The 19,007-nt window shown below is 45.1% G+C and overlaps 1 protein-coding gene across 1 annotated transcript in view; it reads left to right on the plus strand.

The window, feature by feature from the left end:
* The window catches only part of tmem231 (transmembrane protein 231), a 35,818-nt gene that overhangs the window by 10,788 nt on the left and 6,023 nt on the right, over positions 1 to 19,007 (plus strand). Inside the window, exons 3-4 of the mRNA XM_038806410.1 lie at positions 3,525 to 3,653; positions 16,384 to 16,527. Of these exons, the coding sequence (XP_038662338.1) occupies positions 3,525 to 3,653; positions 16,384 to 16,527 (273 nt within the window). The remainder of the gene's footprint in view (positions 1 to 3,524; positions 3,654 to 16,383; positions 16,528 to 19,007) is intronic.

Here is a 19,007-nt window from a genome sequence, read left to right on the forward strand (position 1 = left end):
ATCCTTTGATACTCCATTAGAGCAGATTGGTTGTGTGGCTTGAGGATGATTGAGGAGTGAAGGATGTGCTGGACCACAAAGTTACAGAAAGTGATGGTACACCATTCCGCTGCTCCTGGTGGCTCACAGGGCCTGAACAAAGTTGATTGTTGAATTGCTAGATTGGTTTGGTCAATTTAGCACCGTGCTAGTGAGGAATACTCAGAGTCTGGAAAGGGTTCAGATGAAGATCACCAGATTAATACCTAATTTAAAACATTTTTACTCAGACGAAAAGAGGTGGATTTGGATACTTTCAAAAATATAAGCACAGAGTTTTAAAAAAAGGGACTTTATTCACTCTCAGGCAAGCGCTGGCAAGGCCAGAATTTATTGCTTTTAGTCCAAAAGCTAGATTGGTATTGGATGTTAGTGGACTTTACATTTGTCTTTTCTTTTATGGGATCATATCATCTTTGTTTAACTGCTAATATCCAAGGTTTGTCTACTTTGTCAACAGTGTTACAGTGGTACTTTCAGGTAAAAAAAAAAATGGTAAAATCTGCAATTTGATGCGTGTATGACAATTACAAAGATACAATTGCAGATCCATTATTCATGTGTAAATAGAAAAATAGTTTGGGCGTTTTGGTTTGTGCTCACCATGGATTTGTAGTTACAAAATCATTTAGCTTTGTGCTTGTGGTAAGTACTAGAATTTATGCAATTATTATTCTACTAAATGGGCCTGAAAGACCAAATTTTCATGGATAATTAATTTATTTGCAAACTAGTGATTAAAGCAGAAAAAAGGATAAATTCTAGGATAAAGTAGTCTTGGTAAATTGAAGCACAAACATCCTCACAATTATATTAACTTATTGTTCAAGCAAATGTGATGTCCTCTATTAATTTTACCTGCACTTTCAGGCATATTTCTGCTCAATTTAAACATGTCATCTGCTTTCTGACCATGAATAACTGATTCAAGTAATGTATATTGCCTAGTTTACGAAACATAGAAAATGAGAAGGGGAGTAGGCCATTCGGCCCCTCAAACCTGCTCTACCATTCATTATGATGATGGCTGATCACCCAACTCAATAGTCTGTTCCCGCCTTTCTCCCCAAATCCGTTGAACTCTTTCGCCCAAGATTGTGGTAACCTAGCCCCTTTTAACGGCTGATGTTTTGAGGGCCACGTGACCCGCTCGGAGCGCGAATCCCGACCTATAGGGACAAAGCACGGGGCTGGGTAGTGTGGACCCAGGAGTCGAGTAAAAGCCTGCGTATAGTTAGATTTCATTGTTGATTCCAATAAAATTCTTTGTTCTACAAGAAGCCTCCTCAGTGATCCCTCATGCTACTACATATATCTAACTCCTTCTTGAAAACATATAGGGCGCAATCCAATGGCCACGATGCACCTGAAAAGCAGCTCACCTTGGCGCAATGTGGCCGATAAAAGCTGGAAGACCCCGCTCATGGGATCGATCCGGCTCACAACACCTCGCGAGATCCAATGTGATCTCGCAAGACTTTGCAATGTAAATCCCGCCCATTGTGGGCGGGATCACTTTTTGGCAAATCTGCATATTAGAGCGAGACAGCTAGTCTCACAGTGGGGGTGGGGGGGGGGGGGGGGGGGAATGGGGGGGGGTGGGGGGGGGGGGGGGCGGGGAGATATAATCCTAACCGACTCAATTTCTCCTCATATGACAGTCCCGCTATCCCAGGAATGGCAAACCTTTGCTGCACTCCTCTATAGCAAGAAACTCCTTCCTTGGATATGGAGACCAGCACACAGGTGTGGTCTCACCAAGGTCATGTATAATTGCAGGAATACATCCTTGCGCCTGTACTCTAATCCTCTCACCAGGAAGACCAACATACCATTTGCCTTCTTTTACACTTGCTGTACTTGTATGCTTACATGTATGAGGACACCCAGGTCTTCTTGCATATTCTCCTCCCTCCATTTATAGCCAAACAGATAATCTTTTGGAGTGGCACGGTAGTGCAGTGGTTAGCACTGCTACCTCACGGCGGCGCCTAGGACCCGTGCCCCGGGTCACTGTCTGTGTGAAGTTTTCACATTTTCCCTGTGTCTGCGTGGGTCTCACCCCCACAATCCAAAAAGGGTAGGTGAATTGGCTACGCTAAATTGCCCTTTAATTGGAAAAAAAAGAATTGGGTACTCTAAATTTTTCCTGATTTTGCTACCAAAGTGGATGACGTCACATTTATCCACAATATGCTGCATCTGCCATGTATTTGCCCACTCACTTGGCTTATCCAGATCACACTGAAGCATCTTTGCACCCTCCTCACAACTCACCCTCCCACCCAGCTTTGTGTCGCCTGCAAATTTGGAGGTATTACATTTCGTTCCCTGATCTAAACCATTAATAGATATTGTGAATAGCTGGGGTCCCAGCACTGATCCCTACAGTACCCCACTAGTCACTGCCTGCCTTTTGGAAAAAGACCCGCTTATTCCTACCTTTGTTTCCTGTCTGCCAACCAGTTTTCTATCCCTTTCAATACACTACCCCCAATCCCATGCACTTTTATTTTATATGCTAATATCTGATGTGGGATATTGTCAAAAGCGTTCTGAAACTATCACCAAAGTTTTTAAAACGGAGTTATTTAAAATCAGTTCCCACAAAAATCAATTTTAATATAACATTCAAAATATTCTGCTGGTGCCATGCTCAAGGACATGCATGTTTTCAGTTTGGCTGGATAGCAGAGGTGGGAAGTTGGAGATTGGTGGATCTGTGCAGGATTAAAATAGTGTTGTGCAATTATAAACTTGTTGCCTGTGTTATATTACTCTTTGGTAATATATCATTACTTTTTGCTTGATATATCCAGAATGGTCTGATGGTGTGATTCTGAAGAAATCACCAATCTTCAACTTAAAACAAAACAGATTTAATGCGAGGCCTGGATAGAGTGGACGTGGAGAGGATGTTCCCACTTGTAGGAAAAACTAGAACCAGAGGACACCATCTCAGACTAAAGGGACGATCGTTTAAAACAAAGATGAGGAGGAATTTCTTCAGCCAGAGGGTGGTGAATCTGTGGAACTCTTTGCCGCAGAAGGTTGTGGAGGCCAAATCACTGAGTGTCTTTAAGACAGAGACAGATAGGTTCTTGATTAATGAGGGGATCAGGGGTTATGGGGTGAGGCAGGATAATGGGGATGAGAAAACATTAGCCGTGATTGAATGGCGGAGCAGACTCGATGGGCCGAGTGGCCTAATTCTGCTCCTATGTCTTATCGTCTTATGGTCTAATGAATAACAAATTGATTAATATTGAGTTTGCACACTCGACAGAACTATCACTAGTAATCAAGTAATCAAGTTCTATACAAGGTTGATTATTTTTGCCTCTGATTCCTTTCTTACTCTTTTCTTGCTGTTCAGTTCTATTTATAAGATGACCTGTTTTATTTGCCTTTGAATTAGATTTTTTTTTCTATAAAAACTTGTGATAGAAAATAAAATTGTTTTAAGTGACATTTTCTTTTCATAGGCATTGGAAGAAGATCAAAATCTGGATGGGAAGATGGATCGTCTGAATTTCCGCTTGGAGCTTCCACTCCAACCATCAGAGCAAGTGTACAGCGTGCAATTTATTCTGACATTTTCATACGAGCTCTTTGTGAGTATTCACTTGTTCCTCGTTATGCTCTCCTTAATTATGCTAGCTCAAGAGTCGCCAGGTATCCTTTCAATACCGCCACAAGGTTCAAAACCGAATACTGACCAAAGACTCGATACACCAGTTAGTAAATTTGAAATCAATGCCCATTTATTTACACACACAGTTAATTATACTCATGCACAAACTCTACTCACTAAACTACAACTACTACTAAAAGCCTATACTTAGCTTCGGGTGCCCACTCAGTCAGAGGAACAATGGCCGTTGTCCGGTTCTGAGGCTGTTAGCATCGAACTGGTATAGAATAGTAACTCGGAGCGCCTATCTTGTAGCATGTGTTGACTTTAGACTTACTTGGCTGGTGCTTGGCGGGTCTCTCGTCACTGAGAGCCAAGGCCAAGATGAAGGTGAAGAAGAAGAGGGCGATCTGTCTTGGGGGCTCCTCTTCATACCCCAAAGGGGCTTCGCGCTCTTTTGGGCGGTCCTTGAACTTGGCCCCAATTAATTCGACCATGTCCTAATCATCTGTATTGATTTTCTCCAATAAAGGGGTGGTTGCTTGATCGCTGGGCGGGCCCTAGGTGACCGTTGGCCTGCCTTTGTTTTAGTCTCCACTGGCGCCGGGGAGTCTGCTCTGGTATCGTTTGCTTAAATGTTTCTCTTTTGTCCCCGGAGATAGCTCATTACTATGCTAACGGCTTGTCGTATGGGTTTTGTCTGGGAGCTGCAAACTCCAATCCACAGACAAACCTTGCACCTGCTTGTTTTCTTAGCATGGTCCAATTTTCCCTTTACTCTCTGCAAGTGTCCATTTTGAAATCGGGACGTGGCCACCCCAGGTGGCTGCACTCCCTCCTTGTGATCCTCAACGCGAAGGGTGAAGGATCACATTACTGCGTCGTCTTCATTCTCTGACCAAGCGGGTCACCCGTGACTAGGCTCTACACTGACCTATACTATGCAACACAATTTTACCTAAATCATTTAAAATACATACATCATCAAAAAAACTCTACGGGGCGCTATGGCATTACGGCATGCATTACAAAATAAAAAACTGGAACCTCTAACTATTCTCAATAAACTATCCTCACAAACAATCCAAAAATATTCTAACATTTTTTAAAAAAAATACTTTTTATTCAAATTTTCCAACAACAAATTTTATCCCAACAAAGAAAAAAAAAACTAACCCCCCCCCCCCCAATTCAAAAACAATAAATTAACAACAAAAAAAAGTAATAAGCGTAGAACCATAAGAACAAACCCCCATAAGGAGCCCCCAGCCCGGTTCCACCCTGGAGCCGACCACCTTGGACAAGGTCCCCGCCACCCCCTTGCAGAAACCCTTCAACGCTGGACACGCCCAGAACATGTGGGTGTGATTCGCTGGGCTCCCCGAACACCTGCCACACCTGTCCTCTCCCCCAAAGAACTGGCTCAGCCTGGTCCCAGTCATATGCGCCCTATGCAGCACCTTTAGTTGGATTAGACTAAGCCGTGCGCAAGAAGAGGAAGAATTCACCCTCCCCAGGGCGTCCGCCCACGTCCCCTCCTCAATCTCCTCCCCCAACTCCTCCTCCCACTTCACTTTCAGCTCCTCCACCGAGGCCTCCTCCCCGTCCTGCATCATCTGATAAATTGCAGAGATCCTACCCTCGCCGACCCACGTCCCCGAGAGCACCCAATCCTGAACCCCCCTTGGCGGCAATAGCGGAAACTCTGCGACCTGCCGCCTAACAAATGCCCTAATCTGCATGTACCTAAAGGAATTCCCTGGGAGTAGACCCCACTTCCCCTCCAACTCCTCCAAGGTCGCAAACTTCCCGTCTAGGAAGAGTTCCCCCATCCGCCTGATACCTGCCCTGTGCCAACTCAGAAACCCTCCATCTATCCTCCCTGGTACAAACCGGTCGTTCCCCCGTATCGGGGACCAAACTGAGGCCTTCACTTCCCCCCTATGCCGCCTCCACTGCCACCAGATTTTGAGGGTAGCCACCACTACTGGACTCGAAGAGTACCTTGCCGGGGGGAGCGGCAACGGGGCCGTCACCAGCGCCTCTAAACTCGTGCCCACACAGGACGCCGCCTCCATTCTCTTCCATGCGGCTCCCTCCCCCTCCATCACCTACCTACGAATCATTGCCACGTTCGCAGCCCAGTAATACCCACACAGGTTGAGCAGTGCCAATTCACCCACCTCCCTGCCTCGCTCCAAGAATACCCTCCTCACCCTCGGGTTCTTCTGCGCCCACACAAACCCCGTAATTCTCCTGTTAACCCTCCTAAAGAAAGCCTTCGGAATCATAATGGGTAAACACTGGAAGGGAAACAAAAACCTCGGGAGCACCGTCATCTTAACCGACTGGACCCTGCCCGCTAGGGAGAGTGGCAACACATCCCACCTTATTCTAACATCTTAACTGTACAAAAATAGCAGCATACAAATTTCTCTGGCTTGGCAGTCAAGCACAGAGATCACACTTCTTTATTGAAACAAACAAAACACACACAACAAAAACGGATGCACTTGAATCCATGTCAAGGGGTTCGGGGGTTTGGTGAAATACGAAAATAGGGGATCTAAGTCTGTATACCGGGGTGCGAGAGCGGTAGGCTCTCCTTCGCCATTTCCTCATTCTAATGGTCTGCACGACACTGCAAAGTATTGCCAGTGCTAAAAGTGCTTCTACAACATATGAAAGTAAATACCAAGTGATAAACTTATCACACCAGGTCGGGGTACTGTTGACTGTCGCTGGGCTCTGTGTACTGTGGGGGAGGGAATCATTGACGGCCTGTGGGGTGGGGGTGAGGGGGTTAGCATCCGCGCGCAACCGAAGAGATCCCGCTAAGATCCATGTAACAAAGATGGAGGTCGTCTTCATCTTTTTCTTCTCTTCTTTTCTTCTCTTCTTGTAGCCTTTGAGTTTCCGGAATCCTGTGAACACAAGCATAATACCTGTTATTATCTTGCTTAAGATCTCGTGTGTTTGTCTGTCTGTCCTTTATTGCCAATAGCCCTTTATAATTGGTCACCATCTGTGACTCCCTCATTTTTTTAAAAAGAAAAACCGAATTGCTGGACAAGACATTCTGGAAAAATACTGACACAGTGCGAGCCGTCTCGTAGCCTGTGCGATTTACCATTCCAATGTTTGAGGATGTAAATAGCATGAGGAAAGCAACCTAAGGGTCGCTGTGAAACAAAGCAAAAAATATTTTTAACTGAGAGAGCCAAAAGGAGGTGGGTATGGGCCGCAACGGGTAAGAAATGGATGGATTCCTCGGGTAGGACGGTGATCAGTGCCGCATGTACTCTACCCGAGCGTTGCTGACCAGAGGGGGGGTCCTCAGGCACGGCGGGGACCAGTGCCGTTTCTCCACTGCCTGAGCAACCGGCAAGAACGGGTACGAATATGGTCACAGTGGGGGTTGCAGTAATGCCTCTTCTCTCTCGAACCAGAAGAGCAGTTACAAACCGGTGTCTGGGCAAGTTCTCAGAGGTTTCTGCGGATAAGCTAGTCGGTTGTCCGTGGACAAACTGGTTCCATTAACTGCCAGTGGGTGTTAAAGGAGTGGTGGCCTGGGGCCATAAAAACATTTAGCAAACAAACAACATTCAACATTGACAGTAACAAACATTGAAACAACAAACTAACATAACAGAATCGTGCAGGTTCCATCAGAAAGAAGAATACCGTAAATCACATTTGGATTGGGGTGTAACTAGCATATGGAATCAGTGTAGTGTGACTCAATAAGAGAGGAAGGAAGAGAGAAACAAAAATGAAGTGGCATTACTGAGGTGTCCCTGCCATGAAAAGTGGCGGGTAAGCGCTCACAGTTTGCATGGGGCAGCTGGGACCTTGCAGCTGCTGTGGGTGGTGTTCTCTTTCGTATCTGGGGGCGAGTCTAGCTGGTGGTAGGGGTCTCCTGCAATCTCGGGCGAAGTGACCTGGCTGCCCACAGTTGTAACATGACCCCTGGGGCACGTAAGGTGGAGCAGGCTCTCTGGTACATTGCTCCCTTGGGTATGGTTCCTTGGGTGGGGTGTCGGGGCTGTTGGTGTCGTTGCTTGGTTCGGGGGCGCTTGACATTCTCGTGTGTAATGTCCTAACTGGCCGCAATTAAAACATTCCTGGGATTTGGGTTGCTGTGAGCTGTTCTTTCTCTCATTTACCCATGTTGGGTTCTGGTGCGCTTTAACTGGATTCATGTCTGCAGGTGCCTGCTCTTCCTCGGGTTTTATATATGTGGTTTTGCCTTGTACTGATTGCTCCCAAGCGCGGGACAACCTTTTCAAAACCCATTTTTCATTGTGGGCCTCGTCTGAGGGGTCATAATTTGCGCAAGCTCTCTGTCCTGCCTCTGTTGCATGAGAGACCAGGATTCGAGTCCATTTGGCCATGTTATCTGCGGACAAATGGACGCGGGCTAATTCTCCAAAAACTGCTGTGAAGTGTATACACAAGCATCCAGCAAACGCTGTGGGGTTCTCTGTTTTCTTTTGCCTACATTTGTTTAGGCCTTCTACCGGGTCTCCTCTGTTGTAGCCGATCGTATCAAGGATCACCGTGTGCATCTCTTGGAGTGTGCCTCCTCCTACATTCTGTGGGTCGGGAAGGGCTGCCACGACTGAAGGGTCGAGGCTTAAAACTGTGAGCTTTACCTGCTCTCTTTCTCGTCCAGGCCGTACATGGTGGCCTGCTGTTTTACTTTCGTGAAAAATTAGGGGGGGTCTGAAGTGGGGAGGAACGGTGTAATTTTTCCACACGTGTCCTGTAATTGGGTCACGGTTAAGGGGGTTGTGTAGAGGAAATCTGCTTCTCCTTCTGCTGTGGCCCTGCGGTGTGTGGTTACCGGGTTCATGGGGGTGTGTTCTGCCTGTTCAGTGGGTGGTTGGGGTGCTCTCCTTTTCTGGGGTTTCTCCTGCGTACATGCTCCATGTACGTATCTATGGGCCGTTTCAAGTCTGAATAGCCTAGATAACAAGGCAAGTTCAGATGGTAAAGGTTTTTTTCCCCATTTCTTTCAGTATACCAACTCTTTTGTCTTCACCTTTACAGGTTCTAGTGTCCTGTGGGAGGGGGCTGGGGTAGATTTTCTGCCCCTGCTTTTGGTGGGAGTCCCCAAACAGCTTTTACGCGGACGGGATTTCCCATTGACATTTTCCCCGCCAATGATGAACTCCCGTTCAAGTACCATTAGTGGACTTCCCGTGCTGTATTAATCCCCGCTGTATTATCCCCTCCACGTAAGGATCCCTCCATCTGACGTCACTTCAGCTGGATTTACAACAGGTCTGCACCAATGGAGACCTGGTCCCCACTGGGGGTGCAGAGGTAAGTACAGCCCCAAGAGGGAGTGGGTCATGCCCAGACAGTACCCAGATACTGCCCCAAAAGTGCTGTGGGGGGGTGGATATTAGGGGGACTTCTGTTGGGGAAGATGGGGGGGAGGGGGGGGGGGGGTGCATGTCCATTGTGGGGGCTTCCATTGGGGATGTTCAGAGTGGGAGACAGGTGGGGGGTTCTATTTGAATGGGGGGGAGGGATCCTTTTTAAAAGATCGGGGTGCCCTTCAGTGGCCGAGGTCGCTGGTGGGGAGAGCTCAGTCAAAGCCCACCTTGCCAGCATGGCGTGATGGGTCCCAGCAAGGCAGCTGGTGGGCTGTCCACTGCTTTTCCCTCCCTGAGCAACACAAAACAAAATCATAAAATGTTGCCCCTGGTCTCAATCGTCCTTCTTGAAAATCTGTTCGAACTATTGATCATACTAGGGGAAGAAATACTTCCTAACAGTGTCTTAATTTTGTCCTTGATGGCCTTAAATCAATGCATTTTGTTCTGCTGCCTTTGCATAACTTTTCTATGATTCTCTGATATCTGAAAGCAACGTTCCTAGCTTACTTTGAAAGGTTTACTTAACAGTATAGCTTTTTCTGAAATATCTCTCAAACTGAAGAACTTCGATATACCAAGCCATGCAACATGGCTAATTACACTAATACTGGAGAGACAATCCTTGTAGCTCTCCTGCGGACTGTCTGTAGGGATTGCATAATGCCTATAATGCCATATGATCAATTTTATACAAGTCCTCCAGCTGAGGTTTGTTCAGAGGATTGGATAGCTGGAGCATGATTTTTGGAGTTTTCAATTCACCCAACCTGTCAATATAAACTTAGTATTCTATTTGTTTTATTCATTGTCACATCTTAGTTTTTGTACATGAGGAGAAATACATTTATTAAAATTCTGAGATCTCTTCAGTTTATTCTGTGGTAAACTCTGTCTTTTAGAAAGTGAATGCTGTTCTGAGATTGTTTGGGTCCTTCTGTCTTGGACTGTAGGTGGTCTACAGTCTTAGGTGACTAAGAACCTGGTTCTTAGACAGACTGTAGATAGCCTCTGGTATTTGATCACACTTGTTTTTCAGTGCTACATCTAATCATAGAATCATAAAATTTACAGTGCAGAAGGAGGCAATTCGGCCCATCGAGTCTGCACCGGCCCTTGGAAAGAGCACCCTACCGAAGCCCACACCTCCACCCTATCCCCGTAATGCAGTAACCCCACCTAACCTTTTTGGACACTAAGGGCAATTTTTAGCATGGCCAATCCACCTAACCTGCTCATCTTTGGACTGTAGGAGGAAACCGGAGCACCCGGAGGAAGCCCACGCACACACTGGGAGAATGTGCAGACTCCGCACAGACGGTGACCCAAGCCGGGAATCGAACCTTGGACGCTGGAGCTGTGAAGAAACTGTGCTAACCATTGTGCTACTGTGCTGCCCTGGAATGAGGTTGCAGATAGGGACATTGCACCTACTAGGCAAGTCACTCACCACCTTGACTGGGAAATATATGCTTTCACTGTCTATGGGTAAAAATCCTGGCACACTCTCCATAACAGCACTGGGGGTGTACCTACACAACATGGACTGCAACGATTCAAGAATGCAGCTCACCACCATCTTCTCAAGGGTACTTGGGGATGGGGAACAAATGCCGGGTGAGCCAGCAAAGCTCACGTCTTGTTAAAATGAATTTAAAAAATGATTCCAATATCTCTCTCTTGTCTAACACATGACTTATTGATGTCAGTAGTACATCATCATCTACATCATACATAGCATATACCATTATTAACCCTTTAGACTACACCTCTTCCCAAGTACACTTTCACATGAACCTGTCCCCAGACCAGATTTTCCGGTGCCACTGAAAATCAATGGACTTTTGGCTGGCTCTCTAAATTTTCCATTCCTGCTTGCGATGTGTCCTGCTGTGGGTGGGATTGGAAAATCTCAGTCTATGCCTTTGACTATTTACATTAGGGCAGCATGGTGGCACAGTGGTTAGCACTGCTGCCTCACAACACCAGGGACCTGGGTTCAATTTTGGCCTCGGGTGAATGGTCTGTATGGAGTTTGCACGTTTTCCCGATGTCTGCATGGGTTTCCTTCCACAGTCTAAAAATGTGCAGGTTAGGTGGAATGGCCAAGATCAATGCGATGGATTATGGTGCTAGGGTAGGGAATGGACCTAGGTAGATTGCTCTTTTGGACTGTCATTGCAGACTCAATGAGCCAATGGCCTTCTTCTGAACTGTAAGGATTCTATGGACTATATTTCTGTAACTGCTTTTTTAAGAAGGGAAATGGAATTTTTTCCTTCATTGCGAGATACATGGAGTGGATGGAGTTTAAAAACAGGGAGGTTATGTGACAGCTCTATAGGATGCTGGTGAGGTCACACCTGGAGTACTCTGTACAGTTTTGATCTCCTGACTTGAGAAAGGTTGTACTGGCACTTGGGGGGGTACAGAGGAGATTCACTAGGTTGATTCCGAAGTTGAAGGATCGGTTTATGAGGAGAGACTGAGTAGACTGGGACTATACTAGTTGGAATTTAGAAGAATGAGGGGAGATCTGATTCAAACATAAAATTATGGAGAATAGATAGGATAGAAGCAGGGAGGTTGTTTCTACTGGCGGATGAAACTAAATCTAGGGGGCAGTCACAAAATAACGGGGAGCAGATGCGGAATTGAGTTGAGCAGGAGCTTCTTCACCCAAAGGGTTGTGTATCTGTGGAATTCCTGCTCAGTGAAGCTGTCAGGCTATCTCATTGAATGTTTTTAAGGCAAAGATTAATGAGATTTTTGAACAGTAAAGGGTTATGGTGAGCGGATGGATAAGTGGAGCTGAGTCCACAAAAAGAGCAGCCATGATCTTATTGAATGGGGCAGTCTCAAGGGGCCAAATGGCCTACTCCTGCTCCTAGTTCTTAGTAATAACATTTGTTCCGATACACCATATCCAATATACCATATCACCATTTGTACGTGGAATCACTCCTGGAGTGAAGAATCCATTTCTCACAGTCTTACAAATTAAATAAAATATTTGAGTTTCTGTTTGATATCCTAGCAACTGTTGGGTCTGGCCTGGGATCATAATAATGGTATTAGGTGCAGATTTCTGTAATGGATTGGGGAAGGTTACTTAAAGGTATGACGGCGAATAGGCAAAGGCAAACATTCAAAGAATGCCTGGGTAAACTGCAACAATTGTTTATTCCTGTCTGGTGTTAAAATAATGCGGGAAACATAATCAAACCATGGCTTACAAGGGAAATTCGAGATCGTACTAGATCTAAGGAAGAGACATAAACATTGGGCAAACAGCAGACCTGAGGATTTGGAGCCATTCAGAATTCAGAAATGAGGGCCAAAAGGATTGATTAAGAATGGGAAAATAGTACGGTTGCTTGGGACATAAAAACTGACTGTAAAAGCTTCTATAGATATGTGAAGAGAAAAAGATTGGTGAAGACAATACAGTCAGAAACCAAGGAACTTATAATGGGAACAAAGAAATATCTGACAAATTAGGTACATATTTTGGTTCTGTCTTCACAAAGGAGGACACAAATAACATACCAGATTTGTTGGGAACACAGGGTTTAATGAGAGGGAGGAACTGAAGGAAATCAATTAGTAGGGAAATGGTGTTGGGAAAATTGATGGGATTGAAGGCTGATAAATCCCCACGGTCTGATAATCTACATCCCAGTGATTTAAGGAAGTGGGCTGGAAATAGTGGATGTATTGGCGGTCATCTTCCAAAATACTCTGGAACAGAACAGTTCCTACAGAGGGTAGCTAATGATGTCCCACTTTTTAAAAAGGGAGGAAGAGAGAAAACGGAATTATAGACCAGTCAGACAGATGTGTGATGTGGGGAAATGCTAAAGTCCATTATAAAATGTTAATATCAGACCACTTGGAAAACAGTGGCAGGATTGGACAGAGCATGGATTTACGAAAGGAAAATCTTGCTTGCGAAATCTATTGGATTTAGTTTATTTGGAATTTCCAGAAATCGTTTGACAAAGTCCCACAAAATAGATTAGTGTGTAAAATTGAAGCCCTGCGGATTGGGGGTAGTGTTGAGATGGATAGGAAATTGGTTGGCAGACAGGAAACACGGAGTAGGAATAAACAGGTCTTTTTCCAAGTGGCAGGCAGTGACTAGTTTGGTGTCGTAGGGATCAGTGCTGGGACCCCGTCTATTCACCATATATATTAATGATTTAAATGAGGGAACTAATGTAAGATCTACAAATTATCTTTAAATGTGAGGCACAAAAACACGAAGGCAGATTATTGTCTGAATGATAAATTGAGAGGGGAATGTGCAACAAGACATAGGGGGCAAAATTCTCCCCTACCCGGCGGGGCGGGGGGTCCCGGTGTAGAGGAGTGGCGCCAACCACTCCGGCGTCGGGCCTCCCCAAAGGTGCGGAATTCTCCTCATCTTTAGGGGCTAGGCTCGCGCCGGAGTGGCTCCTGCTCCGCCGATGACCCCAAAACTGGCGCCAACGGCCTTTGGCGCTACGCCGCCTGGCGTCGGGGCTGGCCTAAAGGCCTTTGCCGGTCCGCGCATGCGCCGCAGGGGTTCTCTTCCGCCTCCGCCATGGTGGAGGCCGTGGCGGCGGCGGAAGAAAAAGAGTGTCCCCATGGCACTGACCCGCCGGCCGATCGGTGGGCCCCGATTGCGGGCCAGGCCACCGTGGGGGTACCCCCCGGGGTCCGATCGCCCCCAGGATCCCGGGGGCCCGCTCGTGCCGCCAATCCCGCCGGCACAGAGGTGGTTTAAACCACGTTGGCAGGATTGGCCTGTCAGCGGTGGGACTTCGGCCCATCACGGGCCGGAGAATTGCCGCGGGGGGCACGCCGATCGGTTGGGCGTGATTCCCGCTCCCGCCGGTTCCCGGGTGGCGGAGAATTCAGGCCACGGCGGGGGCGGGATTTACGTCAGCCCCGGGCGATTCCCCGACCCTGCAGGGGGTCGGAGAATTCAGCCCCAGGAGTGGGGTTTGTGCAACACATTGAACACCTTTTTGCAAAACCATTTTGTAGTGCAGGTCTATCCCCGGACCCTTTGCCCATCTCTCAAGGCAACCCCCCCCCCCCCCCATCCCCCATTGGTGGCCCAGCCCTGTGGAGGGTCCCCCATCCCCTGCCGATGGGGGTGGCAAGCTCAGCACCCCCAGGCTTTTTACCCGTGAGCAAAGATGGCTACTCACAACCTCTGCTCCTCGCAGAAGCCCTTCTGCCACATTCCCATTTTTCAAAAGGAGTACTAATCGGTGCCAGCGTGAGCACTTGCTGGGGAGGCCGCTGAATGACGGGAGGCTGTTGGATATGGGGTTTCTCTCGTTAATTAGATGGAAATGGGGCTTAAGTGGTGATAAGGTGATAAGAGGAAATGGTTCAACTATTGGTTAGACACATTGCAAGGTAGGCAAGGAAAGAACATCCAAACCAAGAGCCGTCTGAATGACTAAAGGTCGATATGAAGCAGGAAGAGAGGACTTATGATAAATGCCATGTTGATAATTCAATAGAGGACCAAGCTAAATACACAAATACATAAAGGGAGGAATTGAAGAAGGAAATAAGAGGGGCAAAACAAATGTATGAGATTAGTTAAGATCTTAGTGAGTATGGACCTAAATGAACGAGAAGTGATGGATGAGGAGGGAGTGGTGGAGAAACATGACTCATAGTTGCAAGGACCTCCAAAATCAAGTTATGGCCTCAGGGCTTCAAAAAGGATAGATTGGTCCTCCGGCTGCACCGACTCAAACATGTTTATCATGAGGATCCATTATTATGGAAAACGAGGAACTCATGAACTTATGTTTCAAGGGGAAGTGTGATAATCGAATTTGTGAACAATTCATAGAGGTCCCACTGGTTCCACATTGCCTGGAAGACAAGTCTCCAATTTGTCAACTAACACACTCATTGGCTTCTCTCCCCCATCTAATCATTTACCCTCCATTAAACCATCAATAATTAGAATCAGCAGTCTGGGTGCAATCAAAATCATATTAGTTACAATATATTGATTGGTTCATATTAAATGATGTTAATGATCAAAAGCATAAAGACCATCTAAGCTGAGAGATTCCAGAGTCTCAGCCAGTTCTACGGGATGCTCCTGTGGAAGAGGCCGAAACGGAGGCAAGTTGCTCACTTGTGTGTGGAAGAGACGGAGATGTCCATTGCTTTGGTTCCAGTGTGGATAATGGAACAGGCTGTCTCATCTCATGTGCATGCTCATGTGTGTGTAATATGATGGTGTGCCATGAGTGGTGCTCCTGCAAATGTCTTTCACCCAGAAACTGCTTCCTGACACCCACAATCATGTCCATGGTCTGGGACATAACTCACAGGGGATAGTTTCTGCTCTAATGATAATCATCACAGGCTATTACAGTTGTTTTTGCAGCACATATCTTCCTTTTTAAAAAAAGGTGCGACATTCCTTGGTCTCTCTTGGGACTAAGTATAACCCACACAGGAACTTTCCAGACAGTCATTGAATTATATCTCAGAATTTACATTCTCAGCCATTTTTGGCTTGTAGCTCCTTTTTAAAAAATACATGTCTTTCTTAAAAGTTCAATATGTCTGAAAGTAATTTGGCGCTATGATCCACTGTCATGACAGTGTGGATTCTGTTTCTACCTTAATATAAATTATGCCCATTTCCTCTAATGCTTGAATGTTGTCTCTAATTAGTACAACTACCCACCCACCCTCATCTTCATTCCTTATCTTTCTAAATATGTTCTGTCCTTGTATCCTGCCAATCCTGTTCTTTATGTTCCCTTTATCCCTACAATATCTGGCTCTTCATTTCAAATTATCACCTCCAATTCCCCTGTTTTGTTTCAAATGTTGTGCACAATTAAATTTGTTTGTTGTCCTCACTTTATTTTTAACAGTCATTTTGAGTGTGCGCTGACCAGCTCATACTGTACAAAGTGTTTCTGTGGATTAATTTTTATTTACTTTCCAATTAGCCCAGGAAAGGATCCTTTGCCTGTAAATCTTGTTACCTACTTCAAAGATAAACTTAACAGATAAAACTTCAACGGGTATCTATTCTCACATCCTCTCATGGACCTCTTTATTTCAGTGGCAGAAGATCTAATTTCTTTAGCCCTCTGTCTACAATGGGGAAGGAAAACATTTTATTTATTTTCCAGGAATCAAATATATTTCCAAAATCTTACATTGGAAATGTGCAGCACTTTCCCTGTACTCCCGCCATCCCCTCAAACTACAGTACTCACAACAGTAATACTTCCCAATTATGGAAGATCTGCCATTAGCTGAACTATGTCATGCTGTTATTTACAGAGAATGTCTACATTCATGATGCAGAGTATGGCGTATGCTTACTTCTCATCCTCCATACCTGGTTCACAGTTTACTGTGAATGGTGACTTGAAGCTACATCAACGAGAGCCACTTCGACACAAAGGTGTTGACACACGTTATAATGTAAGTTTATTTCCTTTTTTAAAAGCTTATATTTTAATAAGAATAGGGAATCTCTGCCTTGAAGCTATTTGTGAACAATAAACTGTCACCATGATGATTTAAATATTTTCTAAATTTATGTCTAAACTTGAAAAATATCTTCTAATTGAAATGATAACGAGTGAAACTGTTCACTTTCTACATTTGCATGTCTCAATAAACAGTGCCATCTCAGCAGTTTAAAGAAGATTTTACTAAGTTGTATTTATTTCACCACTGAATTCCATATCAAGAAGACTACATTCAGATTTGCACACATGGTACTTGAAACATTCAGTGAGGATGATTTTATCCTAAGGCATTCAACAGAATGTTGATGGGTGAAGTATGTCTGATGTTGTTGCTGTTGTAAGTTTCAAGCCATTTCAGGCCTAGCCTTGATTTATATGTTACCAGCAAGCTGCAGGTATCAAATTGCTGCAGGTATCAAATTGACACTGACGTAGGTAGCCAGTTGGGAAGAACCAGAAATTGGCATAATATTATGCAGAACCAGCTGAAAGTCAGAACTGAGGCATTCTGGGAAGGGTGGATGTTGTTCTTAAAAGGGCAGGCATATGAAAAAACGAGTAGAGGATTGACACTACTGGATAGATTGAATAGGCAGCAGAGGCATGATGGGTTGAATGGTCTTTCACTGATTGCTGTTCAAACCATTTAACACTGTTAAGAAGATAGGCGGAGCATTCATTGCAAACACTCTACCCATTAGTATCTCAGAATTGCAATTGAGGCCCTGTATATGTAATAGCACTCCGATTTATATATTTCAAGTAACCTCCCACCTCCACTTAGGTGCTCAAATCTGGATCCTGCTTCGGATGGTTGTCATTGAAGCATTGTAAATAAGGCAGCAAAAGTTCCAACCAGCGTTTTTGGACTGCAGATGCACCTTTTTTCACAGGCAAGGGCATCTAAATTCTGCTGTAAAAAAAAAGCAGAGACAAAAAGAATGCTATTTTTCTCGAGGCAATTAACGTTTTTTTAAAATTTAGAGTACCCAATTTTTTTTCCAATTAAGGGACAATTTAGCATGGCCAATCCACGTAACCTACACATCTTTGGGTTATGGGGGTGAAACCCACGCAGAAATGGGCAGAATGTGCAATTCCCACACAGACCGTGACCCTGGGACAGGATCGACCCGGGTCCTCAGCGCCGTAGGCCTTAGTGCTAACCACTGTGCCACCGTGCTGCCCAGCAATTAGCTGTTGTTGATTGGAGGGAATCATGGGAATTAGTTGATCGATTCATATGGATCAAACAGCTACTTTTTCTGCACTTAGCTTTGTGAGGTGGTGTGGACAAGCACCACAAATCTCGATCCTAGTGCCCAAGTATACTCTAATGAAGAAACTCTTAAAAAAACAAGTCTTTACACTTCATAAAGAATTACTGAGTAGGACTTATTACAGATATATAGTTAGTAACCAGTTACAGAAAAAAAAAATCTGGGGTGTTGCTTCAAACAACATGTTGTGTTACAGGTTTGTTTGGTGTCTCAATGATGCAACTTGTATGTTTAAACATGAACCGAACAGTCTTGACTATTTACAGATCCCAGGTTTGTCATGCATGGTGTTGCTCACCATGCAGATAGCTGCTTCCAACTGTCACTAATGAGCACCAATTGCTTCCAGAATGTTCTCTCCGAATTTAAGACCATGTGACTCTACATCATACCGTGGGCGGGTTCTTATACATCACAATAGCACGCAGGCACATACAACATCCGCATTTCTTCTCAAAAGAAGACCTTCCTCTCTTCCAACAGAGTATAACTATTTGTAATACAATCTTTACTTGCTATCCCTTCTCCCTCACCTGAAATAATGTTGGAGTGATTCTGAGGAAGTTCACGAGATTGATACCTGGAATGAGTGCCTATCTGATGAGAAAGGATATGTCAGGCTGGGCTTGTCTACACTGGAGATTACAAGAGTGAGGGGTGACTTGATTTGAAGTATGTAACATCCTGAATGGTCTTGACAAAGTGGACGCTAGAAAGGATGTTTCTTTTTTGTGGGTGAGTCCAGAATTAGGGGGCACTGTTTTAAAATTCGGGGTCACCCTCTTGGAACAGGAATGGGGAGAATTATTTTCTCTGACGGTTGTGCAACTGTGGAACTCCCTGCCTCAGGATGCCATTAAATATTTTTAAGGCAGAGGTAGGTAGATTCTTGTTAGGAAAGGGAATCAAAGGTTAGGGAATCAAGATTATCATGGGTAGTTGGGAATGTGGAATTCGAAACACAAACAGATCAGCCAAGATCTTATTGAATGGTGCCGCAGGTTTGAGGGACGGAATGGCCTACTTCTGCTCCTATTTCATCTGTTAGTATAACATCAAAACGGTAGGATATGGCTGCACGATAAAACGGGCAAAAACTTGAATGAGGAAGTTTGTCTTCACTAAAGGAACAGATCGTTTGGAATGACCT

The sequence above is a fragment of the Scyliorhinus canicula genome, chromosome 9 (genome assembly GCF_902713615.1).
Source record: "Scyliorhinus canicula chromosome 9, sScyCan1.1, whole genome shotgun sequence".
Taxonomy (NCBI): Eukaryota; Metazoa; Chordata; class Chondrichthyes; order Carcharhiniformes; family Scyliorhinidae; genus Scyliorhinus; species Scyliorhinus canicula.